Source organism: Hetaerina americana, unplaced genomic scaffold, assembly GCF_022747635.1.
Source record: "Hetaerina americana unplaced genomic scaffold, ioHetAmer1.1.p SCAF_4, whole genome shotgun sequence".
NCBI classification, from domain to species: domain Eukaryota; kingdom Metazoa; phylum Arthropoda; class Insecta; order Odonata; family Calopterygidae; genus Hetaerina; species Hetaerina americana.
Genome location: NW_027286985.1, coordinates 5,203,814 through 5,227,163, shown reverse-complemented (window position 1 = coordinate 5,227,163; position 23,350 = coordinate 5,203,814). Strand labels below are relative to the sequence as shown.

The 23,350-nt window shown below is 35.1% G+C and overlaps 1 protein-coding gene across 1 annotated transcript in view; it reads right to left on the bottom strand.

Annotated features, from left to right (window-relative positions):
• Positions 1–5,343: 5,343 nt before the first annotated feature.
• Positions 5,344–23,350, bottom strand: part of RhoGAP1A (Rho GTPase activating protein at 1A) — a 31,090-nt gene continuing 13,083 nt past the window's right edge. The window contains exons 8-14 of the mRNA XM_071589655.1: positions 22,087–22,275; positions 19,026–19,218; positions 17,498–17,700; positions 17,168–17,334; positions 14,765–14,904; positions 13,880–14,141; positions 5,344–8,627 (exon numbers count right to left, since the gene is read on the bottom strand). Of these exons, the coding sequence (XP_071445756.1) occupies positions 8,324–8,627; positions 13,880–14,141; positions 14,765–14,904; positions 17,168–17,334; positions 17,498–17,700; positions 19,026–19,218; positions 22,087–22,275 (1,458 nt within the window). The 3' untranslated portion in view covers positions 5,344–8,323. The remainder of the gene's footprint in view (positions 8,628–13,879; positions 14,142–14,764; positions 14,905–17,167; positions 17,335–17,497; positions 17,701–19,025; positions 19,219–22,086; positions 22,276–23,350) is intronic.

The window sequence follows — 23,350 nt, the reverse complement described above, 5'->3', positions numbered from 1 at the left end:
TAACCAGCCTAATATCTTCAATTTCCACGGTTCTATTTGATGGCATGCCAAACATTAAGAGTGACTGGCATTGCCTCTTCCGTGTCCCCTATTGTCTTACTTCAAAACACATCCTTTTTCACACATTTATGTTGCTTGAGTGGAATTCTAAAAACTTTATTTTGTATTCAAGTGGCAGTTGTTACGCTATTATTATACTATGTTCCTTCAAAATTGGCAATAGACATACCTGTCGCTAATTTTCTCCGTTCACCTAAAATCATTTTTGCTGAAACAGTGATACCATTCTTCCTATGATTTATCATCCAGTTCTTAGCATGTTCCTCAAGCTTTGGCCATTTAAGGGCATGTTAATGATTTTAAATTTACTCCAGTTTTCTTAAATCAATCTTCTGCTTACTCCATTCTCGTCCTTGTATCATCTTCTCAGTCGGTGGGCCAAATTGTCTTTCAGCTGCCCTGTTTCCATATCCTCAAGTATAACTCATGACTTCTAACTATTAATACCACTGATAAATAGTGAAAGCTTGGGAAAATCCATTTATTCTTCAGTAAGAAATTCAAATCTCAAAAAGAGACCAAAGCTATACTAATCATAGTTTTTCAATATTCATAAATAAAATCATATTACTATGAGCAGATGTTTTCATTTAATGCAACTGATTAATAGATTGATTGACGTTTGTTGGTTCCAAACAGACTTTTGAGACATGTATGAAACATGCAACATTGCTTGCAAATATTCCAGACAGGCAAAAATACAATTGGAGTTTGAATACAAATGATAGTCAAACATAAAAAAAAGAGTAATCAGGAGCAGTAACAGTAGGCATAATAAAATTATTTATCAAGAGAGAGAGATATGAATTGATATTTGTACAGGAACTGATCAAGTTTAGATATAAATGCGAACAAATTTTCTATTTCCCCCTAGTTTTCTAGGTAATGCTTTCATGAATTTGATATCTCCCGAACAAGGGTTCTTGGCAAACAGTGGACCTGTGAGTAGTCATCCTCTATTCATTACACCCTCTTGTGCTGTGCCTATTTACATCAGCATTGGTTATCAAATTGAACATAGCTTTGTTTTGCTGGACGTACTATAATAATAGCATGGAAAATATACCTAGAGGGAATGGTTAAAATTTAAAAAACTACGGTTTACAAATACACGCCTTTGGAACTTCACCTGGGATTCTCACTGCCCATTTTTTGCAGCCTTGAGAGGAAGGCTGGAATGATATGAGTGCCCCCCAATTGCAATTCCATATTTCATTTGATTATGAATGAATGCATGACAAACTGAGGGAGCCATACCATCATCAACCAGGGTCACAACATTCCCAAGGAGGTAAGTAACAACCTATAGCAACTTGAGCTTATTTTTCATGAGTTTCCTAGGATAGTCTCTCATGGATATGCATCCCCATGAATTCTGTAAAAGTATAAGACTTAAGAGGACTCATTAATACTGAGAAGTGGAGAGGATATAATTTTTTTTAAGGGGAAAGTTGGATTAATGTAGAGGAATAAGACAAACTTTGTTAATTCACAAAAAATATTTATAAAGTACTCCTGGTTTTATCACATAGTTATATCTGGTGGTATCTTCACCTATGTGATGAAACCAGTAGTAATGTATTAATAACATTTTTGCGAATTAACTAAGTTTGTCTTATTCCTCAAGATGAATGTTCGCAAGGTTGAGCCCGATACCATTGAAATGGATAAATGTAGTTTTCTCCTTGTTCATGAACGCCAAAATTTTCACACAATTTATTCGTTAAGTCAGTGTTACTTTGAACTACTGCATGGTTTAGGTTCTTAGAGGAGATTTGTTGAGTTTTAACATCTGCATGTTTATACAATGACCCATTAATAAAATAAATTGGGGGTTGTTTATATAGGGAAAATTAAGGGAGCCAGAATAGATGCTTGAGGGACACCTCTCTCAATCATTAAGGGATTAGAGATTGCAAGTGATTTTGATTCAGCTCCGTATAATTAATTTAACTGTTTGTGATCTTTCTGCCACAAAAGATGTTATCCATTGGTGGTCTATTGCAGAGATTTCATTTTCCTCAAGTAGTACTGCATGATCTACTGAATCAAAAGCCTTTTTAAAGTCATGAAATTATATATTGCAATTTCAGTTGATTTGTTTTTCATGAATCCAAATTGAGAATCAGAAAGAATATTGAGTTCACTTAAGAAGTATAGCAATCTAATGTAAATCACTTGTTTCAGAATTGTGGAGCCACCAGATAACATGGAAATAGGTCTATAATTATTCATGTTTTGTGGATCACCTTGTTGAGTACTATTATATGATAATAATTTTTACAACAATGTAGTGTTTTTGCCTATTAAATGAATGTAGAACTCTGCCCTAGTGATGTCACTGCCAGGTCAGTGGTGACATCAATATAATACCAGTTTGACGGACGAAGGCATCAACTGAACCTAACCTGTATTGGCATCATTATTAGGTCAGCATTGACCTTACTACAGAAATAGTAGTCTTTGTAGCATAGCATAGGAAGAAGAACACTGTTATTAAGATAATTTTTGCTGCCTAACACAAATACTGTTTTTTGATCAACATTTCTGCTGGCACTCACATGCCTATTTAATAGTTTCACTAACCACAATACCTTTCACAAACATTGTCAAGGTATTTAAAACCATTCATTTGTTCAGTTCTTTCATTGCTTACCCCAACTGTGCTCTCATTCTTCCCATTCTCCTTACCAGTAAAACTACCTTCTAAATCTCTAATGCTGCCATTATTCAAGCTTGATACCAGCAATTACTACGCTAGAGTGCCAAATAGAGCATTTAGGTGGTCTACCTGTTCTTAATACTCCAAGAGATGCAACATTCTCAGGTTTATTATATTTCTTGGGAAACTTTTCATTTCTTCAAGAATTGAGGTATTAACTAGGAAGATGATTTCAATTCTTACTCCCTGAATCAGCCCCCGAGTGCCACGGACACTAATGAGTAAAGGTAAATCAAAACCTAATATTTTAAATAACCTAAACATTCAATGCAATATTGCCTGCATGCCCCTCACAGCACTGAGGTCCCAAAAACAATCAACCCTTAAGTAGCATTCAACTATTTCTATCCAAAATCTGACATATGTCCATCAGACTAATTTTGCTTAGGGGATGATACACTCTCTTCAACAAAAATCCATAAAAAAGTGGGGGCCAATCATTAAAACCAGACCTGCAAAATTGTTTTCAAACTTAGGGGGTGGATGGCAAAAATTTCCTAGACATGCAGCACATGACATCAACAGTAAAGTTTTAGAAAATAAATGCAATTTCATTTTCTAAGCTGACAATATAGCCGCCCATGTATCCAGACATTGTATGCTTTTATCAACTCCAACATTATCCTTTTCCAGTATATACATGAAATTAAATATTCATTGAACAAAAAATTCACCTATCTCTTACCTGCTTATAAAACTTAACCGAAATTGGACGTTTTGATGGTAGTTCAGCTTGGTGGCCTTTGGCTGATGAGGCTATTGGAAGGTCCAATTTTTATTTTCTTTGGGTACCATTAGCATTACCATGTAATCCTATCATATTGCCTGCTTACTTTCCAAGGCAACTCTGTCTTGCATAACCTAAAATTTTCAGTTCATGGGAATATTTTCAAGGTATCTTCTCCAAGGTATACCATCTTCATTAACTTGACCTAGGCTGAAAAATTCCATCAAGAGTTTAGCTGGAATGATTAAAAAGGACTTGACAAAAGCTACTATGGATTCTTTCAATCCATGGACATTTAAAATAAATCATTAATAAAATAATTCATTCATGATTCTAATAAGAATTATTTACCTGCTTCGTTATCAGGAATGTCAACTGAAGTTAACTGACTCGTTTATGACAGTTTAATAATTTGTTTTGCCTCATGAAGCATAAGAACAAAGCTTCAGGTACTTATCAGTTTTAGGTATAACCTTATGGAAACAGCCAGAGTCCTTGGAAGTAAAGAGGCATACATTTTCATATCACCTCTTCCTTCGTACACCACCTAATATCAAACATTCCCAACTGAAAATGCCTCTTGTTCTGCTTCCAATATAAAGCTCAACATGCTAAAACACTAGGAAAAGGCAGAGAATGAAATTGAGAAGGTAAGAGAAGCCATACAAATACACAGAGATAAGCATACCGAGATTTATGGGCAGCATAGCTATAATTTAAGAGACAAAAGAATACCTAACAAAGATACCACAGAGCCTGTACAGAGAAAAGGGATGAACAAGAACTACCTCCAGATAAACAAGAACAAAAGCCGAAGTAATGCTCTGAAGTCAAAGTAAAGAAGATAATCTTCAATGAAAAGAAGGGAAAGACTCACTGAAACAAGTGGATTAATTTTAGTATTTTGGCACTGAGATCACTAGCAAAGGAAGAGAACAGTGGGATATAGTAAACAATATGGTTAGCATAGAAGACTTTCTAGCAGAAGCAACAACTACCAATGGCTAATGGTACTAGTCTAGACATTTATTTATAAGTTATAAATGAAGTGTACTTTTCTTTGCCTGTAACACTTGGTTAGACTTAACTACTGACATAGACAGTGACGAAAAGAAAACTAGAAATATTGAAAACATGGTGATACAAGAGAATATTGAAAATAAAAAGGATACACGGTGGGAAAAATGAAGACTTCAAAGAGTGGGTGAAGAGAGAAGCTTAGGGAGGACTATTAACCGAAGTGAGGGACAACTGCATGATTGGATATATAATGAGGCACAATACTAATTGAAGAGCATAGCTGAAGGAAATATGGAGAAGAAGATTTGCAGATAAAGATCAGGATGAATTATGGGAAGCATGTGATGGAAGATATCAGTGTAAGGGATAAGAGAATGATAAGACTGTCAGGGAATAACTGATAACCTGCAATTATGGACTTACATAGAAAAGTAATTAAAATAAGAAATAAAATAAGTAATCTTTTCTTGGTTTAATTGTGAATTCTTAAGTATAGGGTAATTTTAAGGCATTTAATAAGAAATTGTCAAATGAACCTTCAGTGTTAGGACGTTTGAGATGAACATTTTATAATACATAATCCATAATGAATGATCCCATTGGGCAGCAGTTGCATTTAGGTATGTCAAAAAATTTCACGTTTCACGACACATTTATTTCATATATTAACACTCCAATAAATAACTTGAGGCATAAAGATGGTGCTGGGAAAATATTTCGATTGGTATAAGATTAGCTACTATGATGAAATAATTAACAGATTGAAGCCATTAAAATCAGGTGTTAACCTTCTAGCATAAATAAAAGCCACATAGAACAAAGTAAAATTCTAATTATTCCACATTTTCCAACATGATCTGTACAATACATCCCAAGGATACTGACCAGACAATTCATTATTATATATATCCAAACAAAAAAAATGTACTGTATTTTACTGCTTGAAAACTAATGTAACCATAGCTGCTAATACAAAATTACACAATTTTATTAAGTTTTAATATATGCTCAGTACACACTAATAAATAAATGAAACTTAAATTCCAAAATAAAGGCAATCATATTTCACATATTCAACAACTAGCAGTTTCAAAAAATTCAGTTTATTTAAGGTTCAACAACTAGAATACGGAACCAAAGAAATGATTGTGGAAGCAGTACGAAAGCCTATATGCCCATTTATGTGCTGTGCTGAGCTAGTTTCCCATATTTATCAGACATGAGAATACAATTATTTTAATAAAGACAAATGATCAAACACGATAACAATTCAAAGATTAGGACAAAGTTATCCGATAAAAATATTGGTCCCATGATGTTCAGCCGAATAAATCTCCACATATATTTTAAAGGCATATAAATTAACCATGGCAGGCCTTTTTTAAAGAGGAAGCCTAACACACATGAAGCCAAACAGTGCAAATCTAACCATAAATGCATATCAAATAAAGAGTGAAAACTTTGACAAGGGTTGAGAACCTATCAGTGGCCAACCCCAAGCTATGGATAATGCACATCATGACACTTGAATCTTCTACTAGCTTTTGCTAACTTTCTCACTTCTTGTATAGAACATTTCAAGAAATATAACTTTTGTGACTAGATTAATTAATATTAGTTAACATATCTGCACATATAATGTGCACACAACACACTTTTCAGGGCTGTATAAAAATGTAAAATATAGTAGCCATAAGGAATACATCTCTCCATGCCCTATAAGGCATTGATTACCCTGCAACTAAAAAAGCTGCAATGCCTCTGCATCATTACCTTGAAGGTCAATAGTTTTTAATGCCATTGAGTACAAAATTGAGTCACACAAATATACAAAAATAAATGGTATGATCTTTATCATGGCATATAGAGGGAAGTAAGACAACAGCTAAAATGCACAATCTCTTCAGCTGGTTATGTTTCCTGAAAATTATTTACAAATACAGTCCATCGGATGGTAAAAACATAGAGGGAGTATCCATTTTACTTTGCAGCTTTATCTTCTTAATGGCGATGTTTTTTTTTTAAGGGAAGACACGAAACAAATATTATACAGAGTAAAGAGTGAGTTTTAGAAACTAATATACAAAATACCACTTTGAAAATGTGGGATGCTCAATCTGAAATTTGTCTTGAACTCTTGGGCAGATCTGATTTTTAACACAAAGCCCCAAAATAATATCACTTCATTACTTAAGTTCACTGGAATAATTGACGTTTGACAACTGGAAAAACTTGGAATTATGTATTGAGAAAAATACTTATACATGTGCTCTGGAAAACAAACTTTTAGCCCATTTTGAATTATGAATACACTAAAAGCACCAATATTAAAGCTGACCCATGTTAGAAACTTAATTTCAGGGACAATTAAAATATTCATATACCAAGTTGTATCAAAAGTTCAATAAAACATTGGACATAAAATGTAAATTTTGGAAGATTCTTGTACTATTGGCATTGGAAAATCTATTATATCAAATAAATTTGAAGCCGATGGCCTCGACAAATTATGCAAAATATAAACTCATACCAAAAACTAAAAAAAATAAGATTTTAAATACTTCGCTTCGCCAATGTATCAAGCTATAAGTTTGCAGAATTTTGAGTCAGAACTACCCTTACTTTTGTGTAGCCAGAGCAGATTAGTCCGCTCACCCATCGTATCCAGATGTGGATGGGTTAACCCTTCCTCACCTGGCTATGATGAGAGAGTAAGAGGACCCTTGGGTTACACAATACCCAAGGCAAGCGTTTCCTGGGCAGTCACATCATTTCCCTAACAGCCATTGTAACATGACATTATCCACATGCTACTGTCCCTTACATGTATACTCCCGAATCAAATCACTTATAGTCTTTCAAGTGTATTGCAAAGCATGAGTACATTCAACATGGATGAAAAAAAGAGAGGCAGCTAAATGGCACATAGCAAATAGCTAATATTCATTTAATATTAAAATGGATCCTAAGAAATTTTGGCAGCTTAAAAGATTATGCAAATCAAATATAAAATACAGTACAGTAAATTAATGGAATATCCATAGGGATCGTCTTTCCTCAACAGAAGGTTTTGAAAATCCTAAGTTGGTATTCAGTAAAAACATCAAAAATTGAGGCTGAACACATCAGAATCTGCTTATGCATTCCAAATGGTTCCTTGAAATATGATTTCACCTTTTCAAAATGAAGTAAATAATGCAGTTACTCCAGAGCCTAGGAGTTTTTGGAAGTGAATGAATAAGCAGATGGATTACTATATCGTTACAACTCTAGACCATCAATAAGAAAATAACTCTTTGTTGGAACTTTCCTGAATGGTAATTTACTTGATATGCAAAAGTATAACTGAATGTCTCCAGCAGAATATTTTCTGATTGCAAATAAATACTAAACATTTCTACTGTCAAGTGCCTGAAGAAGAATTATAAACAAACCATAAAACAGCTGGTAAAAGATACATCAAAATCAATTTCCGTTAAGTTTTTGCTACAGCATATAAAGATAATGACTTAGCAAATGGATATCTGCTTTCCTTCTTTAAGTTATTTCAGCGGGTCTAATCCGCAATCAGCACTAACAGAGAAGCATAATCATGCTCCTTCCATGTAACATGCTTTACAACTTAAAAGAACTCAGCACTGGAATTTGAGCACCAAATACTTAATATAAGAGTCAAAACTGCTCAATCACCTTCAACCCTTGAAAATAAAAATTAAACCAAATTTACACAAGGAAAAATAAACACGAGGAAGGGGAATGCCTATTTTATTTGTACACAATCCATGGAAGGACTTTTATTTGAGCTCAGACCCAGAAATGAGACTCCCTTGAGAAGCAGCACCTGAAGCCGAAGTGGATAAACCTGTGGGGTTCACCCCTCCCCTTGTTCCTAAATCACCGACGGCATGCGTTTGGAGGAAGAAGTGCAAGATGCCAGCTTGTGCCATGACATCCACCGTCCCAGCCGCCAGGGGATCTCTCGAATGCCTCCCTCCCCCACCACTAGATCCTCCACCTCCAGGACGAAGGAGAGTGGGTCCAAAAACAGTTGCCAGATTGTGCAAGGACATCTTGTTGTGCTGCTCATGCTGATTCACTCTGAAAAACAATTAGACCCATCCATTAGACCCATTTCAGGAGTCAAGAAGGACCACTTTTCTCACCAAGACATTTTGAACGAACGAATGAATATAAGATTTGGCTAAAAAGGGCCGAAATATAAGCCACATATTAAATTAAGTGCCCACATAGACATAACAATGAGGCTCATTAAAACTTGTGCATAAGGGTTTCCTATTCTATGGCTATGAGATATGGCTGATAGAGGCAGCATGAAAAAAAATAATTCATTTTCATATTAATTGACTTAAAACCTGAAGCAGCAAGTGCTTCCTTCCTAAATACAGCGACACAAATCAAATTACAAACTGTCAGGACAATATGCTTAGAATTTTTAAGGACATACAACAAACACTGACAAACGGCCAGCTGACTGACAAACTAGACCTTGGTCATCAGCAAACCTAACTGATTTCATGAACACCCGGCCAACTTTCATTCCCATCTCCAATTCTACTCATGCCTCTAAAATCATTTCCCCCACATATACAAGTACATTGAACAGAACTGGTGACAATGGCCAACCCTGCCTCACACCTCATCCTAACACTGCCCATCTGGACTCCCCACTCGCACCTGAGCAGTCTTAGTCATGTACAGGTGGCGGATTAGCCCCCAGTACATGACTTGAACCCACTTGTGCTTCTCCCCTCCCTAAACCCAAACTGATCATCCCCTAAGTAATCATTTGCCCTGATTTCCATCCTTTTGTTGATGATCCTGAGAACCACTTTAGCTTCGTGAGATATCAAACTTATTGTTCTGTAGTCCTCACATTATATAAGCCTTTACCTTTTTGCAATAGAAACTAACTCTGATTTCACTAAGTCTTAAAATCTTCCAGCCATATTCCTTCCTTAGAGATGCTACAAATCAGTCCATATACTACCTTGATCAAAAAGTTCCCGGAATAACCACCGTGTGGCGCTCCCATCGTTCCGATTTGAGTTCTGTTTTTTTTGTTAAATTGGTACATCTGTTGTTGATATTCCCTTTAAATCTTAGTGTCATAACTTGACATTTGCAAAAGTTACGTAGCCAAGAGTACATCTATCTCTGTGTGTGTTGGCGATTTTTTACAATTGCAGAAATGGATTTAAATTTGCAACAACGAACTTGTATTAAATTTTGCGTAAAAAACGGATTTAGTGGCGCACGGACGTTGGAAATGTTGGAAAAGTGTTTCGGCAACGATTCTCTAAAAAAAACGGTCGTTTACCAGTGGCACGAGCGGTTCAGAAGTGGTCGTGAGTCAATCGAAGATGATGAACGCAGTGGCAGACCATCGACATCGAAAGTCGGTGAAAAAATTGATAAAGTAAAAGAAATGTTGGTCAATAACCGCAAATTAACCATCAGAGAAATAGCGGAGGACTTGAGCATTGCCTATGGATCCGCCCAAGACATTGTGGTTAATGATTTGGGTTTCCGTCGTGTAGCAGCAAAGTTGGTTCCAAAAGACCTCAATTTCATGCAAAAAAGAGACCGTGTTGACGTCGCAAAAGACATGATTTGCGAGGCTGAATCCGATCCCACATTCATCAAAAGGATCATTACTGGAGACGAGACGTGGGTTTATGAGTACGACACGCAATCCAGACATCAGGCAAGTGAATGGCGTTCACCAAATGAGCCGAGACCAAAAAAACCACGTCGTTTTCAGTCAAAAAAGAAGGCAATGCTGACGGTTTTCATGGATTACAACGGTGTAGTGCATCATGAATTTTTGCCAGAAGGCCAGACAGTAAACAAAGAGTATTATTTGGGCGTTATGAGACGTTTGCGTGAAGCAATTCGCCGAAAGAGACGAGAAATGTGGGCAGAAAACTCGTGGATTTTGCACCATGATAACGCACCGTCGCACAGTGCTATCATTATTCGTAATTTTTTGACGAAAAATGCAACAAATACCATCCAACAGCCACCGAATTCACCTGATTTGGCTCCCTGTGACTTCTTTCTGTTCAATCGAGTTAAAAAACCATTATGGGGAACGCGTTTTAGCAGCCGAGAGGAAGTAATGGAAAAATCGCAGGAAGCACTGATGGACATACCGAAAACCGACCGTAACTTTTGCAAATGTCAAGTTATGACACTAAGATTTAAAGGGAATATCAACAACAGATGTACCAATTTAACAAAAAAAACAGAACTCAAATCGGAACGATGGGAGCGCCACACGGTGGTTATTCCGGGAACTTTTTGATCAAGGTAGTAGACTCTTTCTCCCACATTTTCTTAAACTTTTAAGTAGTTCCACAGGAATGCTGCCCACCACCATGGCCGTATGTCATTTCATCTCTTTTAATGCCTTTTCTATCTTATCATGGAGTATGCCTGGACCTAAACTATCTTCATCTAGGCCATATTCTCTTTCTATGTCTAAGATTGTTGGCCTAAGTTCTTTAGCATACAGTTCTTCTATATATTCCTTCCATCTCTCTTGGATCTTTTCTTGGTCAACTATTATCTTACCCTACTTATCACTAACTGTTAGCACAGATCTTCCCTTCTTACTTCCCGATTGTGTGCTAACCTTCTTAAATAGCGCACCAATTTCACTCTTCCTCTGTAAACTTTCCATATCCTTGCACTGCGTCTTCCACTATGCTTCTTTTATTTGTTACCGTCTAAATTTATTTGATTGAGATGGATTCCCATCACCATCCTCAATAGTGTTTTTAATGTGACACCATCGTTAAATGGCCGCCCCACTGGGGACAGACGCCATTGCAGCCCCCTCACCGAGGAACAGACGCTGCGTGGACAATCTTTCTTCTTGCTCCTAACCTTCAACCTATCTGGCATGGGTGATCCAACCAGGAGTAATTATCATTGCTCCCGCCAGCACAGCTCTAGGGGTCATTGGAACTCACAAGCCTTTCCACCACGGCAAGTTTGTAGTCTGGGGAGGGATATATGTATATATATATAAAGATATATGTGTGTGTGTGTGTGGATCGGGGGGGCCTTTGTACTTGTTGCATAGTAATACACTATTTTCTTGGTCTTAAAGGAGAGTATGAAATTCTCACACCTAATGAATGCATGGTAAACAGTAACGGTAGAATAAGGATAGTACAAAAATGTTTAATTAAAAAAAATACCATGGACAGCTTCTGATTTAGTGATAAAAATTAAAAAATTTTAGGAGACTCAAGGTATTTCAAACTTGTGTTTTTCAAAAAAAGTATATCAAAATTTCAAAGCATTCATAATCTTTACGAATGTAATTTGATTAAAATTTTAAGGTGCTGGGAAGACAGAATAGCATGTATAATCAACAAAATGGATAATCCACACATGGATAATTGAGAATTTACTTTACTTTTTTAAGTCATTTTTATTCAAACTCTGATGATTTGAAGTCCAATTTTTTTGGTCCCTTGAATTTTTCAATTAAGTTATACTGTTCCCTAATTTCATAATACAGTTGAATCTCGCACAACAAGCATTTTTTCTCAGAATCTTTATCATAAAATGAAACACTTCTTCCCTTATCAATTAATGTAAATTATGATAATGCACTCCATACTGAAAAAATAATTCATGAACAAGGTTTACTCGAAGAAAATTATGAGTACAATGTCTAGGATTGTTTATCTTCTTCATCTCATCTCTTCATGGAATGAATCAACCTGGAATGCTAATTCAACTTATAAAAAACAAAAAATAATTAATTAGTTCACCCTTTATGATACTTTCTAATTCTTTTTTACCAGAAAGTTGTCTCGAGACATTTGTTTTTGTTTCAAAATTTTGCAAATATGCAATCATTAAATATATCAATAAATCGTTTAATATAAATCAATAAATCTTATCATGGCAATGCTTCTCAATATATGCAACAGTTTCCCATGACACTTCATATTTAACCTACTCTACAGTACTTTTCACTCCTTGAGGACTCATGGAATAACTCCATGGTAAACAAGCAATGGTTGAATATTCAAATAGCTGCTTGCATTTCCACAAAATAGCAGCATGAGGTGGCCATTCATCATGGCTGTTATATACCCTTGCTTTGGCATCTTTTTCCAGAAGAGATCTTTCTTTTCGCAATTAAAAATCTGCAATTAATCCTCAGAATCTACAAGCTTCTTGAAGTCACTGATAAAGTTCTTTGCTGCCTATGAGTCGAAGCTTGCTGCTTCACCAAGCCTGACAATGCCGTGGATGCCATTTCTTCTCTTAAACTCCTCAAACAACCCACGGCTTTCCTTAAATACCTCTTCCTCAGCCACTGATGATTCTGGCATCTTATTCACACGGCCAGCTAACATCACTTTCTCCTTCTCACAAATGATGTTCTTGTTAATAGCATCGTCTTGTAATTGCTTCATGCTTATCCAACTGAGACGCAACCCTTCAATATTTTTAAAAGATGTGTACATGTTGCGTAGATATTCTTGTCATTCCCTTCAAAGCATCTCTCTCCTTAATTTCATCCTAGCACAAATAATTTATGTTGACCGATAGTATGTCTATGCTAGATCAGCCACACTCACACCTCAATCCTTGCTTTTCAATTCTTTAACTTTTCACTACTACAGTTATTTTTATTATCTTATGTCTATATTCTTATAGATTTTTCTTCAGGGGTATTTTTGAAACTAGGCTCAAAATATCATTTAACTTTGCACAAAAAATCACATATAATATCTATACGTCTGAACACAAGATGGGAAAAAAGTGTCATCACTAGCAACGCTACGATTCTAACTGGACGAGTGCTAAACAAAAATTTAGCAGTAGGTACACAATCATTCCAGCCCCCCCCCCTCTCTTTGTCCTGCGAACCTGTCATGCGAAAAGTTGCTCATTGAGCAAATCATTTTTCTAAATATTTTTTCCCGTTTTGCCAATTACTTGCTATGTGAGGTGCTTGTTAAGCAAGGTTCCACGGTATTTTGGTACTCTTATATACACAATTAAGGGAATAATTTGGTACAACAGAGAAATGAGAACACAATTTGGCATTTCATAAAAACTAATAAAAATCAAATGAAAACTGGAAACAATCAATGAGGAAATAGAAAGAGAATGAATTCAAAACTAAGTGCAAATAATAATTAAACAATTTAAATCTATAGCCTTGATTCCATTTTCAATAAAGTTTATATTTAAGTGCACAAAAACCTGCACAAGCATCCATAAAATAATATAATTACACTGCAGTAAGTACACTACTAAGAACTTTTAGAAAATATAAATATTCAGTAAATACATACCGGATCATGTGAGTTAGAAGGTATGTAATAATGCCAATGTTCAAAGGTGGCAGTGATCCAAAGCAGCCAAGCAGAGCAACTTTTCTCTTGGAGCTACTGCTGCCACTCCCACCACCACTAGTACTGTTGAAGGCCTCAAAAAATTTGGGATATAGCTCATCAGTAAATAGAGCTTCCGGTAATTCTCTTAAATAAAGCTTCAAGATTCCAGTAACTGAATGAACATCAACTTCTTTCAAGAGCTGTTCTGCTTCATATGAATCTGAAACGGAGGCATTCATTACGAGTTGAAATGATGCTCACAAACAAATCATCAGCAACTACCATCCACATGCTACAAAACATTACTCTCTCATAATATTAAAAATGCCATAAAACTCAATTTTCAAATTATTTACTCATTCTGAATTAATAATTATCATTATTTCAAGGAAATATCATAATTATGTCATATCTTTTTAATCCATAGAACAAATGGAATATTTACTTTGCAATGTATCCACAGCAAGATATATTTTCTTTTATACTTATGCAACATTTTTCATGAAATATACAATATTGAAGGTGACATTATTAAATTCAAAAAACTAACAACCATGGTACATTTTTATATGTTACAAATTACAATTAGGTAGTGAGGTCCACCATGTGGATTAGAATTTGATAGGTAAAGGTTAACTATTAGAAGGCTGTGTATGGATGTTATTGAAAAAGGCTGGTAAATATGGAAGAAAGATTGTTATCATAACGTGTATGCCATTAATCAAATCCGTTTAATTTTTGTGATCAAGGTTTATCATTGACACACTTAGGAACAATCTATTACATTTTTTGAAGAAAAAGGTAAAATCTACGCCAAATATGATTTACCACTGATAAACTTACTTGTTTCAAATGATTTTTTGAGCCGGGAGAGATCCGAAGCTGAACCAGATACTCTGTAGATGCCCACCTCATTCATCCCACGGCGCTCCACTTCCCGGACACAGCTAGTGATGATGAAGGGAATTGCTCGCTTTTGCCTCCTGTATAAAGAATTATGATACTTCATCACAGTCCTACTTTCAATCAACATTGAAATGAAGAGAGCCTGAAAAATCATTGCGGAAAAAAAACCTTTACATATTATAAAATAAGTACTCGATTTACATCAGAGTATGTTAAAAAGTGGAGCAAAAATTAAAATGAAGTTGATTGAGATTGAATTTTTGTGATAGCTTCAATTCATTTTTCAACTAATGCTGAAATTTATGAACTAGTGTTTTCACCTAAACGTAACAAAAACACCAGAATGATTCTTTCCGATGAAGTCAATCCACAATAAGTAAAGACTAAGGTTTGATTCAGCAATAAGAAGAGGCAGTAATTACAATGAATTTTATCAAATTTTGGTCCATAAAAAACTTAATATTATAGTACAGTCAATTAAAACAAGCCTGCACAGACAAGTTCACACAACTCCTCCTATTTGGAGGGGCAGTTCCCCACTCCATCAGCTCCTCTCACTCTCTCATATATCCTTCTAATCAGGATTACCATATCGTTGCTGTCAGGCCTTGTGATCTTTTGGGTATTGTACATCAACATTATACCCCGCATGCCGCTGCAATGGGCACGCACGTAGCTGGGGGAGAATCTGCCATTGGAACACATGATTGTATATGCTTTTATACATCCATGTTAATCAATGGAATTTGACAAGAATATTAGCAGCAGTGGTATTTATTATTGGGGGAGGCTGAGACCGACAGCTGAGGTCATTTGCGCCATCAGGGATGATGGACAGGAAAGGATTGAGGGTGGAGAGAAACCTGGCTTCGGCATTAGCCTTCTCTTAACGAAAGGCACCAGGAGGTCTGCAGCTTAACATCCCACCTGACGGATGGCATACTCACTCAAAGTGCCCTCCACAAAGCACTTCATGTAGGGATCAGGATACCAGTGAGGGTACCAGCTATACCTCTGGGTAGGAAGCCAGTACGTTAGCCACCACACCATCCCGATCCCCGACAAGAATATTGAAATGGGGAAGGACATTACAATAACGGGGTAATTAACCTCTTGGTCAAACCACTGTGTAGTGGCACAAACACTAGAACACAAAAAATGGAAAACCTAAGAGGTTCATGTACAAAACTACTCAAGGTTGATGATATCATTTGCCAGTAAGAATATTGTTCTAAAACAAAGTAACTCAAGAACTCATCATACTTTAACAGTTTCAGTACCATTCGTCATTGTCTAATTTCAAGCAAAAAATTGTCAGGCTATTTTAAAGAGGAATGCAGCATTAGTGAATGCCCATAAATCATTTTATTTACGATAATATCCAGAAAGTTTATAAAAAATTATACAATGAGGCACAAAAAAGAAGAAAAAAACAATAATAAGAATTATTCGATAGCTATTTACATTTACAGCCATTGCAAAAAGAGTCACCTAGAGCAACACTGGCATTTTTGGAAAAACTGTATCAGTATCGCTCAGTGATATTGGCAGTTAAAGGGCTATTACTTACACTGAAATAGCTCAGATATTATAGGGCAGCAAAAAATGTGCATTTTCTACTAAAAATGTTAAAAATCATTTACTACCTTTTTCCAGTGTCCTACATCATTCTAATCCCCATCCTCCTTCTTAATTCTCCCTTGAGAAAGAAGTAGCCTACCCATCCAAAGTAGTGAACTTTATAGAAAAATGTTGACAGAAAAATATCTTTTACCTGATAAATTAATTTAAAAGCAACTTGAAAATCACAATTGGTTTTAGCTTAAAGAAATCAGTAACCACCCCATTTTGGGGGCAGCACAAGAATGATCTACTCAATGACATACAGATCTGAGAAAATAACCAGATTGATAACCATTGGCTCCAGCGAGGATTGAGATGAGAAAGAAGTATTTTAACTGTAACATGTGATAAAAATTGCAGAAGTTTATAAAACTTTTCTTTGAATTTCAGCAATAATAATCTGTGAGGGGGCATTACCTTTGTCCAGCTATTACCAGGACCCATAACACTTACACCAAAGAACTAGCCCTTCCTCTATTTAAGATTTCAAGTGAATGATTTTTACACCAAGAAAGAGATTTTTACACCATTTTTTCTTTTCATTCATCAGTAGGTACCTCCACTAAAATAACAGTCATGTAACTTCCCAAAGTTCTTTGATTTTTTTATATTTAAGTTAATAAACAAATATGCACACCATATTTCCATAAATTCATAATTAAGACCGTCAAATGACAAAATTTAGTGCTAATAACTAAAATAATTAATTTAACTTACTTGCAAACATTTTGAATTTTGGCACCAAAGAGACCAACTGTTTTCGCAGTTGGCACCCTCCTCAAAGTGACCTCACTTGGAACAAACTTCAGAGACACACTGAGTGGACAAGACGGAATGGTAACAGTCTTTGATGATAGCCTTTCAGTAAGCCAGGACCGACTCAACTGTTGAAATGAAGGAGAATACTTACTTAGTCACTATATACAGTTTCATTCCAATTTTCTCTATTAAAAGTTATTTTTTGTCAAAAGGTTAAAAAGTATCATTCAAAGATATCTACACAATACCATCTAAGAATCATAAAATAGTTTCAAAAGTAATACATACCATCAATGTTGATTTTCCCCTCAAAGTGGCTCTGGGCAAACTTGAGTTTTCCTCGTACATTAGAATGCGAAGATTCTGAGAGCCTTCCAGTTCAATAATAAATTCTTCTTCCCAAACAGGGCATGCACTGCCACAAGCTAATTTAGTCTTTGCCTTGCGGAAGTAGTGACCATATGAGTCAACTTCAATGCAAACATATAAATCTGGAAAAGATACAAAATAAGATAATTGTGAGCCATTTCACATGAGGAGCTTATTTATTGTATTAAGCAGAATATAAAGCCACATTATCTAAATTCACTGAAATATCAATTTTTCTAATTAACTTATATTTTAATGAGTCAATGCTTATTATATTAACACCATGTAAGTTGGGATACCAAAGATTCAGTACACTAAACATAATGTGAAATTTAAATAATAGAGTAAAATGAAAAAATATTAAAATGACAAGTGGTTGGTGTTTACATCTGTTAATGCCTGGTTATTTTCCATTTCTGTTATTGGCTACATTTGTTTAAATTACTATGATGAGAGATTCCCACAGTAGCCAAACAAAGGAAACTGTGCCTTAGGAGAGTAAGCTTTTACTTTTTTAATCTCATTCTCATCAAAACCTGTCAAAAAAACATCTGGGTTCTTATAGGACATCTCACTTTTCTATGATGGGAAATAGAGGAAGGAATTTAGGTCACAACTCAAGTGTGACAGATTAGAATTGATTCTTTGAACCCATCCCTAAACAGCAGTCAATAAGTGACTGAGAGTGGACAGTTGAGGCATGGACCTTGCACTCCATGCACCTGAAGCAATTGTGCCAACTGTAATCATTACTCTTAAGCTTATTTCTTCCCAAGGTATAGGTAAACCCCAATCTGACTATTTCAGAAGGACCATGGATTAAATAAATAAAACTCCACCCATTTGTTTACATAAGCTTCTTTGTTATCACTTGGCCCCGGACACCATGGGCAAGAAACCACATTATACACTGTTGATGCCTTCTCTTCTCGTAGGGAGGGTCAGAGCACACAACAGGTGAAAGTCATCACCAGAAGTTTCCAAAACCATATCGTGAGATGTAAATTGTTATGCCACCACTTAAAAAAATTTTTTGCCCTTTTCTGTAATACTTTCTTTTATATGTTATGTAATTGTATACTAATTTTCCTAATCGAGTCGCCACCCTGATTTATAAGCACATTACAATGATATGTCAACTTTATTTATTAACAGTTAATTCTAATGATTTGGTTGATTGACTGTTGTCACTCAATTTTAATTAAGCAACAGCCCAACCATGAATCATCCATGTAAAATATATCTAGGTATTGAAAGCATCAGATAGCATCCCAATAAAAAAATACAAATACTAAAAATTCATCAAACCTATCTAATGATCCAAATTCTTTTATACAAATGCAATTTTAATGGACGACTAGATACTTGTATTTCCCTTCAATGTAAAAATTCCCATAGAAACAGTGAATTAGAAAGGAAATAGTGGCTCTGTTCATGCCATTATCACCTGCTGGAGCCTCCATGGGTGTGTCTAGTCCATGAACTGTTAAGTGAAGATCACCCACAAGAAGAGATTCATCCCGTCCAGTCCGCATTAAGTATGACCCCATATTAGTTTTCAAAAATGTCCGACAAGCAGTAATCCATGCTTGAAGTTCATACATGCTAACAGAAATATTAGGTCCAGGAAGTTGAGTGCACTGAAAGGAAAGAAATAATTTATATAATCATAATAAATAATTGTCAATTCAATTACATTTTTCTTTTTTTAGCAGTTACTACATTTGAGCATCTACAATAAATGGAGAACATAAAACAATATCATGATTTTATGAAATTGAAAAAGTCTTATATTTTAACATCTATCATGCAATAAGATTGATTCTTTACTTTATGAAAATGGCTTTAACATTAAAATGATCACATTTCTTGAATATAGCCACCTTCATTTCTGAGAATGGTTTTGGAATAAAGCATGAAGCCCTTAGATCTGACATTTAATATTCTAAAGAAGTCATCAATCTTTCAAGAAAAAAAACACAAATCACTTCATGACATAATTCAGTCATTACTATTTCTTTTAGGATGTAAAGCTCACAAATATAAATTAAACAATAAAATTTAATGTTTTCTTTATTTATTTTTTCAAACATTCAACTACAGGAACATTTGGCTTGGGAAAAAATTACTTCCTAAACCATTCGGAATATTTTAGCAAAGAAACAATTACTTATAATAATAATAAAAATCATCAATCTTGAAATTACATCTAGCATAGATTATATTTTACAGCGTTAAGATTGAAATACTTGAATGAACTTTGGGAAAAGTACTATGTTGCAGCTTGAAATAAAATAATCAAGGAACTTTATATGGTTTAAAAAACAACATAATAAATAAAACCTGGGAGATAAATATATGAACAAATAAATATAAAACATGACACTGATAATAATCATCATATAGAAAAAGAAGCTATTCAAATACAAGAGCATTAAATGACATAATAACACAAAATAAAAATTTTGCTGTTTTATTCATCTCATAAAAAACAATTAACACAAGTAAATACATGTATTCATGAATATAGTTCTAAACAGTGAATAAAAATTATTGACTTATTAAGGCATTATATCATCATAAGTATGGCCGAGAAATTCTCCATAAAATAGTGAATTCAAGTGAGAATAAGTATTACCTGTAACCTTACTATCAGTGTCAATATATTCAATTGCTTATATTTAGAGTATGAATATCATCATCCCTTCCTTTCTTGCCAAATTTTAGACACAAAGGGGGGTATTGTATTAATAGAAATAAAGTATTATGTTTTCTCCCAAGAAACATACTGGCAAAACGAGTCTATTCAGAGATGCCTTTCCACAGTCACACTTCACAAAAGCAAGTATCATCAATTTTTTAAAAGATACTTCTACATGGGAATGCCAAAATTAGAATATTTAAAGGTTGATTGCAATTACTTGGCGGGCAAATACATTTTTGTTATGTTGGAGCCCTGGTGATGCATACCTACAATGTGCAAATATGCTAGAGTAGTTTCAATGAAAACTATTCCTTAAATTAATGCATGCCCATTTGAAATGGGAGACTTAGGGAAGAGTTATTTTTAATCATTCCTTATGACAGAACTTTAATCACACCAGTGCAATCCCAAGTTTTAAATTCCTATTCTCATTTTGGTAAAACAACTTAAGTCTATGAAAAATAACAGCATAAACAAGAAAACATTTGAAGCTTTAACACATTAACAGTCCATGGTGTAGTTGCATCTACTTCTCGCCTCCTTGTTAGGTCGATTTGTAATTATTAAGGAACACATCAATCATGTGATAATGCACAAAAATAAAAGTGATTACTCTTTTAACAAAAATTCACTCAACAAATTATCATGGAAACTAACCCTGATGTAAAGCAAGGTACGCATATCCACTGACACTTCCCTAGTAACAATAGTAGTAATTTTTTCAACTGTTTCCAATATTATTTGAATACTGCTTTACAGGAATTAATATCAAGAGTGGAATCTAATGGTCATTCTTAACTGACATGTTAACAACCCTAGTATACTTCTGCCCAGGAATGATTGTTCCCAACTCCATAAATGCCGAGAACATGAAATAATTAGCAACTGGGCGCTCATACAAGAATGAAGCCTCTACAAGATTTTTTTAAAAATGCAGTTGTCATCAAAATAACTTGCTTAATATAGTTCAAATCCATAGCATGTTGCCATTTTATGGGCACCAAACATTATCCTTTAAAAGATAAAATTTTTCTAATAAATTCTTAATACATTTTTTTCGCAAATATTTCTGATGCATAATATACACACCTCATTTGCTTAAGTTAAAGCTATTATTCTTCTTTTAAAGTTACAAATAATGAATAAACCTAATGTTCATCTCCTTATGGTAAAGATCTTCCAGCTAGGCAAATCAGGGCGCCCACTATGCAAGTGTCAAGAAATTTTCCGCGTGTCCACATCTCTAAACCAGTTGGTTTCAGCAAATATTGGACAAGAAGTAATAATCATTGACTGCGATGTCAGAAATGGCAATGCATGACTGGCAGTCTTATTATAATGTTGGCTGGGTTACAGTACACATGGTGAATGTATATGTGAATACATGAAGAATATGGAGTAAGTATACCATTCTGCCTATATTGGTCAAGAATTAATAATCATTGACTGATCTCTCGTAATTGTGAGCTATCAATACTGAATCTCACTTAGAGGAACATGGTTTCCCGGAATATGAAATCAATATTCTGAAAAAGTGGTGATTTACTGGTTCAATAAAATTGCCCACCTCATAAATTATGTAAGAAGTGGTGAGTGCGTTATCATTTCAGTCAAAAATATTTTTCTCATCATTCAACAGGCAGCCTGAAAATCACCCTTAAGCACAAGAAAATCATTCCTTGACCAGTAGATGGCTGGACATCAAAATGAAACATTTTGAAACAAACGTCACTAAAATACAGGTATCACGGTAAAAATTAATAATACACAAAATAGAACCAAATTACGTGAAATTCCATTTTACCTGCAAGGCATGTATTGCTTCAATCCATTGTGTACGCTCAAATTCTGATGACAGGAAAAATGTGTAAGCTCGTGTGCTGGAACGGTTGCCCACACGAAAAACAAGATTTGGGGAAGCAAGCACCAGCTGGGCTTCCAGATCCGCCAGCTTCTTCCTTTGTTTCTCAGTGCGACTACCAAGACGAAGGCGCTGCTCAAATATAGAATAAAGTCATTATATTCAAGGAGAATGACCAAATTACAGGAAGAGGAAAAATTATTATTTATTACTTACAAGGAAATTCTTTCGTTTTTTAACAATGACAACTTTCTTTTTACAAATGGCATTAAAATTACTATTAATCAGGACCACAAAATATGGTTAAATTACCCTAAGTAATTATAATTACACATCTTTCACCAGCCAATTCTATTGTGTCCATAAACTATAAACAGAATTAAGTGCATATTTCATATCATGGAAGATCATTTTATATCAATATTTTAAGATGGACTAAAATAATTATGAAATATTAAATATTAGCCCTCTTCAACTAGATCATTTCCAAATAACTAGTGCCCAGATATTGAACATCATGAAGCTTAACACTTAACAAAACGTCCATCCTCTATTAATTACTCTGACTACTCCTAAAAGTGAAAAAATTTTCATTGCTGATGCGATGATCAACTGGAGAAATGATCGCTGGCTTGCCCACGACCCCGAGGATGTCTTGATTATTGCTCGAACAATATTTCCAGCTAGTGTTCACGTCCTAGGTATCGTGTCTAGTGAGGGTGATACCATGCTGCCGCATTTCTTTGAAAAGGGACAAACTATCATAAAAGAAGTCTATATGCCAATTTTGAAGAATACCGTGAAACTGTGGATGGTAACTGTGGCCTCGGGGAGACAATATGTCTTTCAACAGGATGGTACACCAACTCATACGAGTCATTTAGTCCATTTCTGCCACTCAGATAACATTGACATGTTCTGGTCAAAGGAGTTCTGGCCCCCAAATAGCCTGGACTTGAACCCCCTCAACTATTATGTTTGCAGCGTAGTTGAAAGAGTTACCAATAAGACGAGGCGCCCTAATGTTGCACTGCTATTGTAGCAGCATTCGCGCATTTGGACAGCGCTCTTTCCAAGAGTGTGTGTGATCGATTCAGGACAAGATTGGAGGCAGCCATTGCAGCAGAAGACGGCTACATTGAGTAATGTTACTCTTGACAGAAACCACTACTTGCATGTAAAAGGATTTTTATTTTCATTGGAATTT